General features: G+C 37.3%; 1 protein-coding gene across 1 annotated transcript; it reads right to left on the reverse strand.

The window, feature by feature from the left end:
• Window positions 1–19,598: 19,598 nt before the first annotated feature.
• Window positions 19,599–20,531, reverse strand: LOC126079814 (olfactory receptor 4C16-like). The gene has a single exon (XM_049891187.1). The coding sequence runs from the start codon at window positions 20,529–20,531 to the stop codon at window positions 19,599–19,601; it is 933 nt and encodes a 310-aa protein (XP_049747144.1).
• Window positions 20,532–21,461: the final 930 nt, after the last annotated feature.

A 21,461-nucleotide genomic window follows, 5' to 3' on the forward strand; every position in this document is an offset into this window, starting at 1 on the left:
TTCCTATCCACGAGCAAGGTATATTCTTCCACTTTTGTAAGTCTTTTTTGGTTTCTTGCAGAAGTGTACTGTAGTTTTCTTTGTATGAGTATTTTACATCTCTGGTAAAATTTATTCCTAAGTGTATTATCTTCTTGGGGGTTGGTGATTTCCTCTTCGATGTTCTTTTTGTTGGTATAGAGGAATCCAACTGATTTTTGTATGTTGTATCCCTAAACTCTGCTGAACTATTAATTTCAGTAATTTTCTGGAGGATTCCTTAGGGTTTTCTGTGTATAAGATCATGTCATCTGCAAACAGAGATACTTTTACTTCTTCCTTGCCAATCTGGATGCCCTTTATTTCTTTATCTAGCCTAATTGCTCTTTTAATTGCTCTGGCTAGGACTTCCAGCACAATGTTGAATTAAGAGTGGTGATAAAGGGCATCCTTGTCAGGTTCCCGATCTCAATGGGAGTGCTTTCAGGCTCTCTCCATTTAGGGTGATGTTGGATGTTGGCTTTGTATAAATGCCCTTTATTATGTTGAGGAATTTTCCTTCTATTCCTATTTTGCTGAGAGTTTTTATCATGAATGAGTGTTGAGCTTTGTCAAATGCCTTTTCTGCATCAATTGATAAAATCATGTGATTCTTGTCTTTTGTTTTATTTATGTGGTAGATTACATTAATTGTTTTTCTAATGTTGAACCATTCCTGCATACCTGGTATGAATCCCACTTTCATGGTGAATTATTTTTTGATATGTTGTTGAATTCTATTGGCTAGAATTTTGTTGAGGATTTTTGCATCTATGTTCATGAGGGATATATAGGTCTATAATTTTCTTTTCTTGTGGTATCTTTACCTGGTTTTGGTATCAGGGATACGGTGGCTTCATAGAATGAATTTGGTAGTATTCCATCCTTTTCTATGCTCTGAAATACCTTTAGTAGTAGTGGTGTTAACTCGTCTCGGAAAGTTTGGTAGAACTCTGCAGTGAAGCCGTCTGGACCAGGGCTTTTTTTTGTTAGAGTTTTTTGATTACCTTTTCAAGCTCTTCTTTTGTTATGGGTCTATTTAGTTGTTCTAACTCTGTTTGTGTTAGTTTAGATAGGTAGTGTGTTTCTAGGAAATCATCCATTTCTTCTAGGTTTTCAAATTTGTTATAGTTTTTCATAGTAATCTGATAAGAGTCTTTTAATTTCAATTTGGCCTGTTGTAATATTGCCCATCTCATTTCTTATTCAGGTTATTTGCTTCCTCTCCTGTTTTTCTATTGTTAGTTTGGCCAGTGGTTTATCAATTTTGTTGATTTTTTCAAAAAACCAGCTTTTGGTCTTGTTAATTCTTTCAATTGTTTTTTTTTTTTTTTTTTCCACTTCATTTAGTTCAGCTCTAATTTTTATTATTTGTTTTCTTCTGGTGTCTGGGGGTTTCTTTTGTTGCTCTCTTTCTATTTGTTCAAGTTGTAGGGATAATTCTCTGATTTGGGCCATTTCTTCTTTTTGGATATGTGCATTTATTGATATAAATTGGCCTCTGAGCACCGCTTTTGCTGTATCCCAAAGGTTCTGATAGGAAGTGTTTTAATTCTCATTGCATTCTATGAATTTCTTTATTCCATCCTTAATGTCTTCTATAATACAGTCTTTTTTGAGCAGGGTATCGTTCAGTTTCCAAGTGTTTGATTTCTTTTTCCTGCCTTTCCTGTTAGTGATTTCCACTTTGATGGCCTTATGGTCAGAGAAGATGCTTTGTAATATTTCAGTGTTTTGGATTCTGCTAAGGCTCGCTTTATGACCTAATATGTGATCTATTCTAGAGAATATTCCATGTGCACTAGGAAAGAAAGTATAGTTGGTTGCTGTTGGGTGGAGTGTTCTGCTTATGTCTGCAAGGTCAAGTTGGTTGATTGTGCCATTTAGATCTTCCGTGTTTTTATTGAGCTTCTTTCTGGATGTCCTGTCCTTCACCGAAAGTGGTGTGTTGAAGTCTCCTATTATTGTGGAGCTGTTTATCTCATTTTCCAATGCCGATGGAGTTTGTTTTATGTATCTTGCAGCCCTGTCATTGGGTGCATAAATATTTAGTATGGTTATATCACCTTGGTGCGTTGTCCCTTTAATCATTATATAGTGTCCTTCCTTATCCTTTCTGATGGATTTAACTTTAAAGTCTATTTTGTCAGAAATCAATATTGCCACTCCTGCTCTTTTTTGATTGTTGTTTGCTTGATATGTTTTTTTCCATCCTCTGAGTTAATTTGTTTGTGTCTCTAAGTCTTAAGGTGTGTCTCTTGTAGGCAGCATATAAATGGATCTTGTTTTTTAATCCATTCTGCCACTCTATGTCTCTTTATTGGTGCATTTAGTCCATTTACTTTCAGGGTAATTATGGATAGGTATGAATTTAGTGCTATCATTTTGATGTCTTTTTTGTGTGTTGTTGACAGTTTTTTTTTCCACTTGATTTTATGTGCTGAGTAGATTTTCTTTATATATTGTCCTTTCCTCATATTTGTTGTTGTTGATTTTGTTTCTGCTGAGTCTCTATTTTTCCCTTGCATTTTGTTTTGATAGGTAGGATAGATTGTCTTCTTTGTGGTCACCTTATTATTTACCCCTATTTTTCTAAATTTAAAACTAACTTTTTTCTCTTTGTATCACTGTATATTCCTCTACATATGGAATGTGTATGGTTACATTTCTTAGTCCGTCTTTATTATTTTAATGTTGTCTTCTTTTATATAATAACATCGGTTTTACCCTGTTTTAGGATTTTTTTTTTTTTATAATCTTGCTTTTTTTTTTTGGATTCCCTGTCTGGGTTGACTTCTGGTTGCTCTGCCCAGTGTTCTAGTCTTGGGTTGATATCTGATATTATTGATTTTCTAACCAAAGAACTCCCTTTAGTATTTCTTGTAGTTTTGGTTTGGTTTTTATGAATTTCCTCAACTTGTATTTATCTGGAAATGTGTTAATTTCACCTTCATATTTAAGAGACAGTTTTGACTGATATATGATTCTTGACAAGGTATTTTTTTTCCTTCAATTTTTTAAATATGTCATCCCATTGCCTTCTTGCCTGCATGGTTTCTGCCAAGTAGTCTGAGCTTATTCTTGTTGGCTCTCCTTTGTAAGTGACTTTTGTTTATCCCTCACTGCTCTTACAATTGGAAACCCTGGTGGCATAGTGGTTAAGTGCTATGGCTGCTAACCTTAGGGCCAGCAGTTCGAATCTGCCAGGCGCTCCTTGGAAACTCTATGGGGCCATTCTACTCTGTCCTGTAGGGTTGCTATGAGTCGGAACCGACTTGACGGCACTGGGTTTTTCTGGGTTGGGCTTTTATAATTCTCTCTTTATCTTTGGTTTTGGCAAGTTTGATTATAATATGTCTTGGTGACTTTCTTTATGTGGAGTTCGATGAGCATCTTGGATAGATATCTTCTCGTCTTTCACAAATCAGGGAAGTTTTCTGCCAACAAATCTTCAACAATTTTCTCTGTATTTTCTGTTATCCCTCCCTGCTCTGGTACTCCAATCACTAGTAGGTTATTTCTCTTGACAGAGTCCCACATGATTCTAAAGTTTTCTTCATTTTTTTTTAATTCTTTTATCTGATTTTTCTTGAAATATATCAGTGCCAAGTGTTTTATCTTCGAGTTCAGAAATTCTAGGTTCTACTTGCTCAATTCTGCTCCTCTGACTTTCTATCGAGTTATCTAATTCTGTAATTTTATTGTTAATTTCTGATCGCTGTTTGTCTATGGATTTTTCCAGCTTATTAAACTTTTCATTATGTTCCTGAATAATCTTTCTAATTTCTTCAGTTGCTTTATCTGTGTGTTCCTTGGCTTGTTCTGCATATTGCCTCATTTCCTTCCTGATGTCTTGAAGGGTTCTGTATATTAAACTTTTGTATTCTGCATCTGGTAATTCCAGGAATGCACTTTCATCTAGAAGATACCTGGATTCTTTGTTTTGAGAGCCTGTTGAGGTGATCGTGGTCTGTTTCTTTATATGACTTGATATTGACTGTTTTCTCTGAGCCATCTATAAGTTATTGTATTAGTTTGTGCTTGCTGACTGTGTCATAGCTGCTTGCTTTGTTTTCTTTTGGCATACCCCTATGGGTTGCTTGAGTGAGCTAGCCTGATTATTTTCACCTTTGGAGCTCTGGTGTCCTGTCCCCAGCTGGCTAAATCTCTTATGAGGTATGTCAGTCTAGGAGTCCATTCAGTTTTCTCATATGAATTCAGCTCAGGTGTCCAGGTACCTGATCATCAAGTGTGTGGTACAGACTCTGTCCTACAGTCTTAGAGGGGCAGCGGTAATAGGCGTACATACTGGTATCTGATTGCAGCAGGGGGTCATGCTTTGAACAAAGCAGGGGGCTGAGAACCAACCCCCAAGTGTCTCTAGGAAAACACGTCTCTGTTCCCTAAAGGGTGCTGCTGGGTGAGTTCTGCAGAGGGACCATGGTCACCCAAAGTTTTTGGTTGTAAGGACTGGGAGGTACCAGTTATCTTTGGACCCCTGTCACAGGTGGCTAGGTGACTTGAGGGGAGCTACCAGTCCTTAGGTCTCTGATGTGGTTAGATGAGGGCCTTGTTTAATAGGCAAAGCAATGTCAAACATCAAACACCTACCTCTCCACCGCACACCTGAAATGGTTGGAGTTTGCCAACAAGGGTCTATTCTCCTGAAGTAGGCCCACACAGGTCCATGCAGAAGGGAAAGGTGCTCAAGGTTGTTGGACGGTTTATGCCTGGACAGGAGCCGCTTCTGTCCTGAGCTCCCCCGGTTAATAGAGCTAGCAAATTATCTTTTCTCCCCCAGTTGCAAATTTTTTCCTTCCACAAGGCCAGAAGGATGGCTCTAGGTGCTCAACAGGGTCTATCTTAGGCCAAGGGATTCAGCTGATGAAGCCAGCATGGGGGTGGGGGGACATGCAAAATATACGCAAGTACTTAGCTTTTGCCGAGAGCCCCGTTCTCCTCAGGTTCCAGAGCCGTGAGTGGGCTGTGTGGCTGGCTGCTTCTCCCTGAGGAAACTGAGGCCAAATGCTAGGAGGAGCCTACTGCCACCACCGCAGCAGCTCCGGGAATGGTGCCTGAGGGCTCACCATGATTCAGTTCTGGTAACTCCTCTCCACTTCTGAACGGTCTCTTCCTTCCCCGACCCCTCAGTTTGTTGTCTAAGCTTGCCTTTGATCCTCAGGACTCCCAGCTTGTCACAAATATACTCGTTTCACTTGTTTTTTCAGGTCTTTGTTGTAAAGAGAGCTCGCTGGAAGCATCTGTCTATTCTGCCATCTTGGCACCTCCTCCGAGCTTATTCTTACTGATTCTTCTTTGAAAGGTGACTTTTTGTCTATCCCTAGCTGCTCTTATAGTTCTCTCTTTATCTTTGGTTTTGGCAAGTTTGATTATAATATGTCTTGGTGACTTTCTCTTAAGATCTACCTTATGTGGAGTTCGATGAGCATCTTGGATAGATATCTTCTCATCCTTCATGTTATAAGGGAGGTTGTCTGCCAACAAATCTTCAACAATTCTCTCTATATTTTCTGTTAAGCCTCCCTGTTCTGGTACTGCAATCACTCTTAGGTTATTTCTCTTGATAGAGTCCCACATGATTCTTACGATTCCTTCATTTTTTTAGTTCTTTTATCTAATTTTTCTTCAAATGTATTAACGCCAATTTATTATCTTCAAGTTCAGAAATTCTGGCTTCTACTTGCTCAATTCTGCTCCTCTGACTTTCTATTGAGTTGTCTAATTCTGTAATTTTATTGCTAATCTTCCTGAATTTCTGATTGGTGTCTGTCCGTGGATTTTTCCAGTTTATTAAATTTTTCGTTATGTTCCTGAATAATCTCATTTCTTCAATTGCTTTATCTGTGTGTCCTTGGCTTGCTCTGCATATTGCCTCAATTCCTTACTGATGTCTTGAAGGGTTCTGTATATTAATGTTTTGTTTTCTGTATCTGGTAATTCCAGGAATACTTTTTCACCTAGAAGATCCCTGGATTCTTTGCTTTGAGAGCTTGTTGAGGTGATCATAGTCTGTTTCTTTATGTGACTTGATATTGACTGCTGTCTCCGAGCCATCTATAAGTTATTGTATTAGTTTATGCTTGCTTACTGTGTCATAGGTTCTTGCTTTGTTTTGTTTTGATATACCCAAATGGGTTACTTGAGTGAGCTAGCTTGATTATTTTTGCCTTTGGAGTTCGGATGTCCTGTCCCCAGATGGTTAGAGGTGTTATCCGGTGTATCAGACTAGGAATGCATTCACTTTTCTTGTATGAATTCAGCTCAGGCTTCCAGGTTGCTGATCATCAAGTGTGTGGTACAGGCTCTGTCCTACAGCCTTAGAAGGGCAGGGTGATTAGTGTATGTACCAGAATCTGATTGCAGGAGGGGTCACAGTCTGAACAAGGTAGGGGATGAGAACCAACCCACGAGTGTCACTGAGGAAAGCACGTCCCTGTTCCCTAGAGCATGGCTAACTGAAATCATAATAAAAACAACAAACCAACAACAACAACAAAGTCCATAATCACGAAGTTGATACTACTCATGTCAACCAAATGTGTTACTGAGGAGAATTTTTCTATAGGGTTTTTTGGCTGTACTGTTTATGAAAGTGATTACCAGGCCTTTCTTCTGTAGTGCTATTGAGTGTATTTGAAGGTAAACCTTTAAATTAATGGTGGAGTGACACCAGAAATCAACATGAAGAAGAACAGAAAAACACCAGATCAAAACTGCAAGTGGTTCTAGTTATCCAAGAGAGGTAGAGAGACAAAGGTAAAAAATAAAAAGAAATTGGCCTGACATACCTGTTTGTACCTGCTTTTGTCTCTTCCTCTACATAAATTGACTCAACACTAACCAGTGTGTGTGTTTATACTACCCATTTTCCTGAAGGAAGTAGCACTTTTTCCACAATAAGAAGATAATATGCTTCGTTGAATTATGGTAGGTCAATGCAAACTATGAAGAAGTATTTGAAATTTCCATTTATCTTTGGTCTTCTGAAATCTGTTTCTTGCTCCATAGCTTCCTCATGGCATTTTTCACCTCAGCATTTCTCAGTGTATAAATCAGAGGGGTAAGCAAAGGTGTTCCAAATGTATAAAACACAGTTATCATTTTATCCATGGGGAAGGTGGTTGTGGGGCGTGTGTATATAAATATACAAGGACCAAAGAACAAAATGACTACAATGATATGGGAGATGCAGGTGGAAAGAGCCTTTTTCCTTCCTTCAGCACTGTGGTTTCTCAGAGAATACAAAATGATAACATAGGAGAACATCAGCATTACAAAACTCACTATACAAATGGCCCCACTATTGGACACCAGTAGCAGGTTGGTCATATAGGTGTCTGTACAGGCAAGTTTCAACAAAACTCACTATACAAATGGCCCCACTATTGGACACCAGTAGCAGGTTGGTCATATAGGTGTCTGTACAGGCAAGTTTCAACAAGGGTTGCAAGTCACAGAAATAGTGATCAATCACATTGGGACCACAGAAAGGCAAACTCAAAGTCAGAAAAATCTGAACTGAAGAATGCACACAGGCCTCTACCCAGGCTATAGCTACCAACACACTGCAGACCCGCTGGTTCATGATGCTCATGTAGTGCAGGTGCTTACAGTTGGTCACATAGCGGTCAATGGACATGAGGATAAGGATCTAGATTGCCATGCAGCCAAAGAAATGAAATGAAAAGACTTGGATAATGCACTCACTGAAAGAGATGTTGTTATTCTTCAGAAAGGCATCCACAATCATTTTAGGGGCTATGGAAGTAGAGAAGCAGGTGTCAGATCAAGATAAGTAGAAAAGGAAGAAGTACACTGGACTCTCAAGTGCCTGGCTGGTCTTGATGGTAACAATAATCAGTGAGTTACCCAAAATGTCCCTAAGTAGAAAAGCAAGAAAAAGATAAACACTATTTTCCTTTTAACAGGATCTTGTGTCAGCCCAAGCAGAATGAACTCAGTCAGCAGCATGATTTTGTGAATGAGGAGAAGGTACAAGTATGAAATGGTTTATCTGAAAAAAAAAACAAAAAATACAGGAATTAATGTATGGTGTTATGCAACAGTGTGAAATATTTTAAGCAAAATAATTTCTGGTACTATGGGATGTTATGTGATATTTTGAGCAAAAATAAATATTCCTCATCAGGGACATTCTAGCTGTTGTTTCTTAAAGAGTCACTTCACCTCTTTGTCCCTCAATTTTTAATGACCTCTTCATAGGGTCATTTTAAATCTCAAATCAGCTTATGAAGGATACTTTCCTAAATCACTCTTAAAATGCAACTCCTTGTTAACTTTGACATGTTCCTGCTCTTATTAATTTGATTTATTTGATAAGTAAAAATTAGGGATATATGAATCCAATGTATTATTTATGTAATTTTTTTTTCACATTCAATACACCTTGGGACCCATGTTTTGCACGGCCATTTTTTCAGCCTACATTTGGGATATATTTGTCATTCTTCTTGATTTTAATGTTATAAAGTCACACACTAATGCTGTCCACATAAATAATGTCTTATTTCTACATATATTTATGTATTACATATTAGTGATGCATACTTATATAAATGTATATTACTTATAAATATACAATAAACAAACAAAATCATTGCTGACAAGTCGATTCTACTCATGGAGGCCACATGTGTTACAGAGCAGGGCTGCTCCATAGGGCTTTTTTGGATGTAATTTTTTACAGAAACAGATTACTAGGATTTTCTCCTGAGGTGGTGGTGAGTGGGTTTCAATCGTGAATCTTTAGGTGACTAGTTGAGTGCAAACCATTTACACCACCGGGGGACCAAAAAAATATATGACCCCCAAATTACTGAACACTCATTTCCAGATATTCCACCTTGAAAAAGGGAGAAAGAAAAACTTATTTAACCCATTGCTGTGGAGCCAGTTCTGAACATATAGCAACCCTATAAACACTTAAAAAAATTACTACCTTCTAAATAGTCTACTTTTACCTCAAACACCTAAATGATGTTTAGTACTTGACATATTGTAATAAACATAAATGAATAATCTTTGATAATTTGTAATAAGATATCTAGATGCCTTGGTGGTACATGGTTAAAGGACTCCTCTGCTAACCGAAAGTTTGGTGTTTCAAACCCACCAACCACTGCATAGGGGAAAGCTGAGGCAGTCTACTTCCATAAAGACTTAAAGCCTTGGATACCCTATGGGCCAGTTCTCTTCTATCCTATAAGGTCACTATGAGTTGGAATTGATTCAATGGCAGTGGTTTTGGAATACAGCACCTCAAATACCTCCATTTCTATTTTTTTCTTCCACTGTCTGAAAAGCTGAAAAGCACCTCTTACAGCACTCAAAGTCCCTGAGTTTATATTTCCAAACTACAAGGGGAACACGATTGCTTGATAGTTCATGCTTCACAATAGAGGTTTTTTGCTTAAACATTTTAGATCCGGGGCAGTAGGAGTCGGGGTATCACCAGGCACACCAGGCAGCTGGTGTAGAATCCGATGGTCAATAAACACAAGTATAAATACAGGAAAAATTTTCTATGTTTAAGTTGACATTTCATATTAACTTGAAATAATGGACCTTTCACTAACTGATGTTAGGAATTTGAATCTCCATCTAAAAAAAAAAAAAACTACTTCATTATTCAAAAAACTGTATATTCCAGACAGGTGGAAGATACAAATGTGTCAGATGAAACTAGAAAATAATATTAGAAGAATAGCTATATTTTAGGGTAGTAAATTCATAAAGAAAAATTATAATAAACTGCCATATAACAAAACTCACTATGAACAATTTTAAAAAGTGGTAGAATAGGATTAAATATTTATAACGCCTACAAATCAAAAACATAAAGATTAGTAACCCAGTTTTAAGGAGCCCTGTAGGTGCATTGGTTAAGTCCTCGGCTGCTAACCTAGTGGTTCGTGTTTCAAACCCACTCGACGGCTCTACAGAGAAAAGACTTTAAGGCCTGCTCCCATAAAGATTTCGTCTAAGAAACCCAATGGAGCAGTTCTACTCAGGCACAAAGGGCCACTATGAGTCAGAATTGACTCAAGAACATACAAAAACCATCACCACATAATTTTACAAAAGAGCAAAGTGTTTGAATAAGCAATACACACACAAACATTATAACTGGCCAACGAGCATATATAAAAATACTCAATCTCATTAAAATCAGGGAAATACCAATTAAAAATGAAATACTCCTAAGTTTTGTAAAAAGCAGACCACATCATATTTTGCTGATGATTTAGGAAATCGGCATGAAATCTAGTGAATTATTCTAAAAAAAATTCAAAAGGCTGTACTTTGCAGCCTTGCTAAGAATTGGGTTAACTGGAAATGATTTAAATACCTAACACTAATAGTGTGCAGATAACGTGAAATATGTCCTTCCTACTGAAAATTAGGCAGAAGTTTAAATATTGCATCTATACGAGCAACTAACATGGATAAGTCACTGAAATGTATTGATGACTTTAAAAATTAATAAATTGCACAAAAATAATCGTTGTATGTTGTACGTTGAAACAAAAAAATATAGAATGCTAGATAGTTTCTATGTGTACCTGTGTGCTTATAAATCCATTGAAAAAGATGTAGAAGGAAATCTTTACCTCTGGGGAATAAAAGACGTAATGGCCACAGGGAATTTTAGTGTTATAAACATTGTGATTCCTCTATTGGGAGACTATATTATAACTTCTGTAACTAAAGTTATTAAAAAATTTATTAATTTTAATACGGTTTAAGGACAATGCATTATATGATGAAAGAAAGTACACAAAATAAAACAAAACCACAATCCAACAGTGAAATTTTACGTAACTTTTTCTTTCTTAGTTATTGTATTGTTTCCTCTATTTCTTTAGTAAATGTATATACAGATGCTATTCTCTGCCCATTACATTCCATGAACTTTCACTATTTGAATTTAATATAAAATGTAAATTTCATATAAAATGTACATATAACTAGCCAGGTACATTTCTGGCCCCTATTACACTACAGGGAGATATTTGAGATAAAGAAACCAGTGTATCCTTCTGTTGTACATAGGGTGGTTATGAGTAGGAACAGGCTTCATGGACCCTAACAGCAACAACAACCACATAGGTAGGTAGGTAGGTAGGTAGGTAGGTAGGTAGGTAGGTAGGTAGGTAGGTAGATACTATTATGATCACTCTATTGGCATTTATTGCCTCATTCGTAAATGAGGAAGTACAGTCTTCATGAAATCTTCCAGCCACTAAAAATCAATCTATATTAATCAAGTACTTTACTAAATAGATTATTAATTAATCAAAATTATCAATTAATATTTTGGTCATTATTTTTTCTGCTTATTGCTTTTAATATTCAATCATTTGATAGTTTTCAAATATACAGAGCTTTTTAGCGTTGCTCTTCTATTTGAAGTAGAGTAAAAAGCCTTCCACAGTTTCCCTTATCCACTTGTCCCAGCAACAAACAGCCCCAAGTTAGGAGCCAGAATTTCAAGATAGCATTCCCATGGTCAGTTTTCCATTAGAACAGTTCTCTTTACTTTGACTTGTAAACTAATAAAAATTCCAAACTGTGACCAAAATTAGAACCTAAAAATTATAAAATACACTTAAAAATCAGTTATATTTTCTGTGTGTTCATGGTAAAATATTGTTTTAAGAGTAGATTCTACAGATATTCAAAGAGACAGCTTTAAATGGATTCAGGTATGCCAAAAAAGAAAGGAAAGATGAGAAGAGGAGAGAAGAAAAGGAAAGGGAATGGAAGGGAAAGAAAGGGAAGGAACTCATGTACGTGTTATCTGTCAATTCCAATCAATATTTGAAGGAATGTTCTTGAGTTTCTGAACTCATGACAGCATACAGGAAAAACACCAATTCTCTATCAAAATAATAAACACATCTCTTTGAAAAAAATAACAGTGGAATAATCTTCATGCTTGATATCTAGAGTTGAAATTATATTTAAAATAAATATATCAAAAAACTGTTTAGTCATAATGAGAATGAGAACTATGTTACAAAACTGCAGGAAAATGTGAGAGGCAGCTGAGCATTTTGCTCTTGCTTTCCTTGCTTCAGTACAGCAGTGAGCAGCGAGGGCCAGTTCTCTAAGTGCATGGGGTCTAGGGACTCCTGGAGAAGCTGCGCTGAAAGCATTAGGAGCAGCATTTAAAGGCACTTGAGGAAGCTGAGTGCAAGCCCACCGGTATTCCCTATGGTAGGTCTTGGACAAGACTAGGAAAAATAAGCTCTGTTTGTTGTTATTTAACTTCTTTATTCTCTTAGTTTTAAATGTGCTTTTTTAAAATTCTTTTAAATTGCACCAAATATGTAATTTCAAATAATCACCATAGGTTTTAAGACAAATGGCCAAGAAATAAAAAAAAAAAAAAAACCTTATTTCATTCTGTGCAGGGAATAAACCCTAAAGCACTCATTGAATTTATTGTCTTTTCCTGTTTACATTCAAGGCCGATAACTTATTTTTACTGTAGATATTCTGCTTTTCTAATGCAAATAAGATCAAAACCTTAAATGCACTTTTTTTTTTTTTTTTAATCATAGACATCCTGGTGGGTGTAAGGGTAGACATTCGTGATTGAGTAGTAGAATTCTCACCTTCCATGTGGGAGATACTGGTTTGATTTCTGGCCAACGTACCTATGCAGAGCCACCGCTCATTTCTCAGTGGAGGCTTGTATATTGCTATGATACTGAACAGATGTCAGGGAATCATTCAGCTTAATATGGACTAGGAAGAAAGGCCTGGTGATCTACTTCTGAAAATCAGCCAGTGGAGCCCTGTGGGTTGCAAAGATACAGTCTGTCAGCCCTCATGGGGATGGCACAGGACCAGGCAGCGTTCCATCCAGTGTGTGTGGGGGCTCACTGGGCAGCAGCTCACTACAACAAATTGAATGATATATGTCACAGCACAATAACACCTATTTTAGGAAAAATATGCATATTTAAGGTGGAAGGAAATTATTTTTCTCAATCCTGAGGGTTAATATAAATTTTTTTTTTTTTTAAATCTGGATCTAGAAGATCCCTATTCTGAGAGGTATCAACTCAATAGAGAAAATTGTTAAGATTTTAGAAAAAGAATATTGAAACTCAGTGGGAACACATTGAGCTTAGCAAACATGACATGACTAGGTAAATGTTTTGATTGCTGTTGTTATTTGTTATTTGTTGTTAGGTGCCTTCAAGTCAGATCTGACTCATAGAGATCCCATGTACGGCAGAACAAAACACTGCCCGCTCCTGCACCATCCTCACAATCTTGTTAGGTTTAAGCCCATTGTTGTACCATGGTGTCAATCATCTTGTTGAGGGGCGTCCTCTTTTTCTCTGACCCTCTACTCTACCAAACATGATGTACTTCTCCAGGGACTGGTCCCTCCTGATAACATATCCAAAGTATGTGAGATGAAGTCTCTTCATCCTTCCTTTCAAAGGAGCATTCTGGGTGTGCTGCTTCCAAGATGATGTTTTCATTCTCCTGGCCATCCATGGCATATTTAATATTTTGACCAACTCCACAATTGAAAGGCATCAAGTCTTCTTCAGTCTTTTTCATCGTCCAGCTTTCTCCTGCATTAGAGGCAATTGAAAACAATATGGTTTAATCAGGCATACCTTAGTCCTTAAAGTGACAGCTTTGCTTTTTAACTCTTTAAAGTGTTTTTTTGCAGTAGATTTGCACAATGCAATCTGTCTTTTGATTTCTTGACTGCTGCTTCCATGGGTGTTCTTTGTGTATGCAAGTAAAACAAAATTCTTGACGACTTCAATCTTTTCTCCATTTATCATTATATTGCTTTTTGGTCCAGTTGTGAGGATTTTCATTTTCCTGATGTCAATGTGTAATTCATACTGAAGGCTATAGTCTTTGATCTTCATCAGTTTTTTTTTTTTTAATAAGTGCTTCAAGTCCTCTTCACTTTCAGCAAGCAAGGTTGTGTCACCTGCATAACTAATGAGCAGGTTGTTAATGAGTCTTTCTCTATACCTGATGCCCTGTTCTTCTTCACATAGCCCAGTTTCTAGGATAATTTGCTCAGCATTCAGATTGAATAAGGATGGTTAAATGATACAGTCCTGACCGTACATTTCTCCTGACTTCAAACCATGCAGTATTCCTTTTTTCTGTTCCAACAACTGCCTCTTGCTCGATGTACAATTTCCCCATGAACACAATTAAGTGTTCTGGAATTCCCATTCTTTGTAATATTATCCATAATTGGCTATGATCCACAGAATCGGATGCCTTTGCATAGTTAATAAAACACAGGTAAACCTCTTTCCGGTATTCTCTGCTTTTACCCAGGATCCCTTCGACATAAGCAATGATATTACTCGTTCCATGTCCTCTTCTGAATTTGGCTTGAATTTCTGGCAGTTCCACGTCCGTGTACTGCTGCAACTGCTTTTGAATGATCCTCAGCAAAATTTAACTTGCGTGGTTTTTTGGGTGAGTCACTCAGTGGTTAAGAGCTAAGGCTGTTAACTGAAGGTCAGCAGCTTGAATCCTTCAGCCGCTCCTTGGAAACCCCATGGGGCAGTTCTCACTTGTCCTATTGGGTCCCTATGTGTCAGATTTAGCTTGAAAGCAATGGGTTTTGCTAATATTAATTATATTGTTCCATAATTTCTGCAATCATTTGCATCACCTTTCTTTGGAATAGGCATAAATATGGATTTCTTTCAGTCTCTTTACCAAGTAGCTCTCTTCCGATTTCCTTGGCATAGATGAGTGGGCACTCCCAGTGCTGCATCCATTTGTTGAGCATCTCAATTGGTACTCCTTCATTCCTGGTGCTTTGTTTTTCCACAATGTTTTCAGTGTAGCTTTAACTTTTTCCTTCAGTACTATTGGTTCTTGATCATATGCTACCTCATGAAATGTTTGAAAGTCGACCAACTCTTTTCAGTACAGGGACTCTGTGTATTCTTCCATCTCATCTTGATGATTCTTGTGTTGTTCAGTATTTTGCCCATAGAATCCTTCAATATTGCAACTCAAGAATTGAATTTTTTCTTCAGATCTTTCAGCTTGAGAAATGCAGAGCATGTTCTTCCCTTTTGGTTTTCTAACTCCAGGTCTTTGCACATGTCTTCATGATATTTTACTCTGTCTTCTCCTTCTCTCCTTTGAAATCTTCTTTTCAACTTTTTTACTTCATCATTTCCCCTGTTCTCTTTAACCACATTCAAAAACAAGTTTCAGAGTCTCTTCTGACATCCATTTTGGTCTTTTCTTTTTTTCCTGTCTTTTTAAGGGTCTCTTGATTTCTTCATGTATGATTTTCTTATATCATGCTACAACTCATCTGGTCTTTGGTCATTAGTGTTCAATGCCTCAAATCTATTCTAAAGATACTCTCTAAATTCGAGTGGAATATACTCAAGGTCTTACATTGGTTCTTTTGAAATTGTTCTAAATTTCTTCAGCTTCAGCTTAAACTTATAGTATGAGCACTTGACGGTCTGTTCCAAAGCCAACCCTTGGCGTTGGTCTGACTGGTGATATTGAGCTTTTCCATTGTCTGTTTCCACAGATGTAGTCAATTTGATTACTGCAAGGTCCACGTGTATAGTTGCTCCTTATGTTGATGAAAAAAATGCATTTGCAGTGAAGAAGTCATTGGTCTTGCAAAATTCTATCATATGATCTCCGGCATCGTTTCTGTCACCAAGGCCATTTTTTCCAACTACCGATCCTTCTCCTTTGTTTCCAACTTTCCCATTATAATTGCCAGTAATTATCAATGCATCCTTATTGCATGTTAGATCAATTTCAGACTGCAGATCTTGGTAAAAATCTTCAATTTCTTCATTTTAGACATTATTGGTAGGTGCATAAATTCGAATAATAGTTATATTAACTGGTCTCCCTTGTGTGTATATGGATCTTATTCTATTACTGACAACATCGTACTTCAGGATGTATCTTGAAGTGTTCTTTTTGATGATGAATGCAACGCCATTCCTCTTCAATTTGTCGTTCTGGCATAGTAGGCCATAGGATTGTCTGTGTCAAAATGGCCAATATCAGTCCATTTCAGCTCACTAATGACTAGGATCCACGTTTAAGTTCTCCATTCATACTTCGTACATTTCATGTTCCTATTATTAGTGGATGATTGCAGCTGTTTCTTCTCATTGTGAGTTGTGCCACATAAGCAAATGAAGGTCCTGGAAGTCTGAGTTCCTCCAGGTTATTAAGGTGTACTCTCCTTTAAGGTATCAGCTCTTCCCCAGCCATATTTTGAGTGGATTCAAGCCTGAGAGCTAATTTTCTGGCACAATATCAGACAACGTTCTGCTGCTATTCATAAGGTTTCATTGGCTATTCTTTTTTTCAGAAGTAGGCTGCCAGGACCTTTTAAGTTTGCCTTTATCCACAACCTTAGCTGAAACCTGTCCACCAAGCATGACCCTAGTCGTATTTGAATACCTGTGGCATAGCTTCCAGCCTCACAGCAACAAGAAAGCTACATTACCACAAACTGACAGACATGTGGGGAATTTTTTTTTATTAACTAATGAAATATTTTTAGAATGTTTGGCTGTTAAGAGTCAATGTTAAACAAACATTCTGGTTTGTCACATTTTGGGTTCCATTACCCTTTTCCTCCTCCCTTCTCATCACAGTGGTTTGTACCAGGGACAGATGCTGACCTAGGGCAGATACTCCATAAAATGACCAATGACTTAAATTTAGCCTACTCTACTCAATTATAAGAGCAAACTTATTCAAATTCCCTCTCTGGAATTCTGACTAGGTAACCTGACAAGTTGGAGGGAGGAGGGGAAAGCTTGTAGAATGCATAGAAGGAGATCCTTTGTCTTGAAAACCAAAGGCACATACAAGCAGATATTTTGAGAAAACAGAGAACATAAAGACAGTAGAGAGTAAAAAAGTAAGATAAAAGAAAAGAGGGAAATCATGCAAAAACTCAGAGAACATAAAAGAGGACACACTAGTACTCCCAGCATCCTGAGGTACTTTCTAGCTTCCCCCAAGTACATGAGGGTCTTATGATTAAAATCATTTTACAAAGTATAATGATCAGCATATTATTTTTAATCACTAAATAGGTCTGACTGAAACTCAGTACCTGATTCATTATCTCCAAAATACCAACTGTAATCTTATCATGACATGCAAGAAGTAAAACAACTAATTGCTTCCACTATTTCATGGTGAGGAGCACATAGGAGATGAACACTTACTAGTAAATGTGTAGAGAACTATATAATAAGTTATTGTTGTTGTTAGGTGCCATCGAATCAGTTCATATTCATAGTGACCCTATGTACAACAGAAGGAAACACTGCCCAGTCCTGCGACATCGTCACAATTGATGTTATGTTTGAACCCATTATTGTAGCCATTGTGTCAATCCATCTCTTTGAGGGTGGCCTCTAGATTCTGGAAAAGCCTAGAGCCTCCAAAAGAAATGCAACCACACTTACACCTTGATTTTAGTCCATTGAGACCTATGTCATATTTTCAACCTAGGGAACTTAAGATAGTAAATTTGGGGTGTTTTAAGCACTACGTTTGTGGCAATTTGTTACAGCAGCAGTAGAAAAACAATACAATACCTTAAGGCATATACTTTAAAAAGTCAGCTCCAGATGTCCTTGCCAAAACATCAGATTGCAAATCATTGGTGAGTGCCTTCATGTTAAAAATTTTCAACCTCCAGACTTATATTCTGTCCTCCTATGCTAACACCTTAAAGATTAACTGCCATAGTAAAGTGTTTCCCCGTTTCTCTTCATACATATTAGCTAGGTACTGTAATTACCTCATGTATATCATTTCTAAAAGAGTGAGGGTTGTATTTCACTGCTTTACCTTTCCTGAGACTTGCTCCTGGTTAGTGTTTTAGAAGTAACAAGGGATATAGGAGGAGGTTTTGGAAAAGAACAATTATTATTGCACAACAAGTGGATCAGGTGATGTAATCACATAGAATCAAGTCACGGAAGACTTTTGTTCCCTCGCATGGGGGAACCAGCTCAGAGGATCCAGATAATTTGGGGGTTCAGGTTTGTCACCCTTCTGCACAAACATTTCCCTGTTTTAGTTCTGAGAGTCCCGTTATTTTTCTATCAGGACACTGGTTTCAACAAAGGAAGTATGTTGAGGCTGAACCTTCAGTCTTCTTTGCAGTTCTGCCATTTTTATTATAAAATTCTGACTCTGATCTAGAGCACAATTTCTTTCTGCAGGAGACTTGGTCACAGTGGTAGCAGGGGCTCTATATTGAGTACATGTCCAGGAGATAGATTAGATGGTGTGTTTCTGGGTAGACAACTACACTGGATACACACTCCTTTTTTCTCTTTTCCTTTTCTTGAAATAGAAGAAGACATCACCAAAACTCTTCCAACTGGAAACTGCTACTATGAAAAACTTTCAATAGGAGAATCAAACTGTAGCTTCTCTAATCAATGATAAACTACATGGGATAGATTTCACCTTGAAATTCATAGGCTCTAAAAAAAAAAAAAAAGTGATGTATATATGTCACTATAGTTCCTCTTGGAATCTACAGCTTTCCATGTCCACACAGAAAAATAGATGTTCATTTTATCAAGCCAGAGAAATGCTAAAGTTGGTACAATAAAATTGATACAAATTTGAAAACTTTAATATAATTTAGTACAAAAGTAGAATTTAGAAGTCTCAAGTGAACAAAAATATTCGTGTCAAATTTTCTGTACAGATAAAAAGACAAAAGGAAATGAAATTGAAATTGGATTTAAATGATCATGTAAATAGAGACTATGCTGTCAGATGGGTAGTGACAAAAGTTGGTACTATCCCCATTGCAGAAACATACATTTCATATAAACATTCGGGCCTCTCTACTCAGTTTATTCTCTTCTCTGATTTGTATTGAGAACTCACTAAAATTTTCTATCTGTGATGCACGTATTTCTGTTTCAAAGCCCCAAATTCCTTCTCTGGATTATCACATTCAGTTTTGAAAACAAAAGCTACCAGTTTGGGAATTTAAGAATACAGAGCCTAACTGTAATCACAATAAAAACAGCAAACAAATCCATTGTCGTTGAGGTGATTCCAACTCATGGCAACTCCCATATGGTTTTTTGGGTGTAATATTTACAGAAGTGGAATCACCAGGCCCTGTACTCTGTAGCAATGCTTGCTGGGGTCCAACCGCCAACCTTTATTTAATAGTCCAGCAACACCACAAATCAACATGAAGAACACAGAAAACACCAGATCAAAATTACAAGTGGTTATAGGTATCCAATGGAGGCAGAGACACCATTCTGAAAAATCTAAGGTAATGGGCCTTACACACCTGTTTGTACCTGGTGTGGTCTCTCCCTCAACATGAAATTGAGTCAACACTAACCACTGTATGTGTTCATATTGCCTATTTTCCTAAAGACAGGAAGGCATTAAATCCAAAATAAGAATATGCTATTTCCCGTTGAATTCCTCTAGGCTGATTCAAGATATTAGGAAGCATTTGTAACTTTCATTCATCTTTGATCATCTGAGATCAGTTTCTTGCTCCATAGCTTCCTCATGGCATTTTTAACCTCAGCATTTCTCAGTGTATAAATCAGAGGGTTAACCAAAGGTGTTCCAATTGTATAAAACACAGCTATCATCTTATCCATGGGGAAGGTGGTTGCTGGGCGTGTATATATAAATATACAAGGACCAAAGAACAAGATGACTACGATGATATGGGAAATGCACGTGGAAAGGGCTTTTTTCCTCCCTTCAGCACTGTGGTTTCTCAGAGAATGCAAGATTATAACATAGGAGAACATCAGCATTACAAAACTCACTGTGCAAATGGCCCCACTATTGGACACCAGTAGTAGGTTGATCACATAGGTGTCTGCACAGGCAAGTTTCAACAAGGGTTGCAAGTCACAGAAATAGTGATCAATCACATTGGGACCACAGAAAGGTAAACTCAAGGTCAGAAAAATCTGAACTAAAGAATGCACACAGGCCCCTACCCAGGCTATAGCTACCAACACACTGCAGACTTGCCGGCTCATGAGGCTTATGTAATGCAGGGGTTTACAGATGGCCACATAGCGGTCAACGGCCATGAGGATAAGGACGAAGATCTCCAGGCAGCCAAAGAAATGGAATGAAAAGACTTGGATCATGCACTCACTAAAAGAGATAGTATTATTCTTCAGAAGGGCATCCACAATCATTCTAGGGGCTATGGAGGTAGAGAAGCAGGTATCAGATAAGGATAAGTAGAAAAGGAAGAAGTACATTGGACTCTCAAGTGCCCGGCTGGTCTTGATGGTGATGATAATCAACAAATTACCCAACAACGTTCCTAAATAGAAAAGGAAGAAAAAGGCAAATGCTATTTTCTTTTTAACAAGATCTTGTGTCAACCCAAGCAGAATGAACTCAGTCACAGTATTGTTCAGCCGCATGATTTCCTGAATGAGGAGAAGGTACAGGTGTGAAATGGTTCATCTGAAAAAAACAAATGATACAGGAATTAATGTACGGTGTTATGCAACAGTGTGAAATATTTTAAGCAATTTAATTTGTGGTGCTATGCAATGTTACAGATACTTTGAGCAAAACTATCCCTCATCAGGGACATTCTAGCTCTTTTTTCTTAATGAGTCACTTCACCTCTTTGTCTCTCAATTTATAATGACCTCTTCATAGGACAATTTTAAATCTCAAATAAGCTTATAAAAGATACTTTCTTAAATCACTCTTTAAATGAAACTGCTTGTTAGCTTTAATACGTTTCTGCTCTTATTAATTTGTTTTACTTGAGGGATACAAAACCAGGATATATGGTTCCAACTTGTTTACTTATTTTATTTTTTTTTATTCGATAGACCCTGGGGCCCATGGATTGGATTGTTTCTCACCCAGCATTTAGGATATATCTGTCTTCTCTTTTGAGTTTAATATTATGTACATAAAGTCACACACTATTCCCATTCTTATAATGTCTTATTTATACATAGATGTAGGCATTCCATATTATATAATGTATATTACTTATAAATATGCAATAAGCCAAAAAAAAATTGTTGCCATCAACTCAATTCCATCTCATGGAGACCCCATGTGTCACAGAGTAGAACTACTCTAGCGTTTTCTTGGCTATAATTTTTACATAAACAGATCACCAGGCCTTTCTTCCATGGTGGTGCTGGGTGGGTTTGAACTACCAACCTCTATGTTCATAGTAAAGTGCAAACTGTTTGCTCCTCTCAGGGACCAAAAAATATATATGGCCCAGCTATTTACTGAACACTCTCTCCCAGATATCCCAGCTTGAAAAAATGAGTAAGAAACATTCATTTACCCCATTGTATTCAAGTTGCTTCTGACTCATA

The sequence above is a fragment of the Elephas maximus genome, chromosome 7 (genome assembly GCF_024166365.1).
Source record: "Elephas maximus indicus isolate mEleMax1 chromosome 7, mEleMax1 primary haplotype, whole genome shotgun sequence".
Classification (NCBI taxonomy): Eukaryota; Metazoa; Chordata; class Mammalia; order Proboscidea; family Elephantidae; genus Elephas; species Elephas maximus.

Coding starts and splice junctions, on each gene's coding strand:
- LOC126079814 (XM_049891187.1), bottom strand. CDS start 20,531: ATGCGGCTGAACAATACTGTGACTGAGTTCATTCTGCTTGGGTTGACA.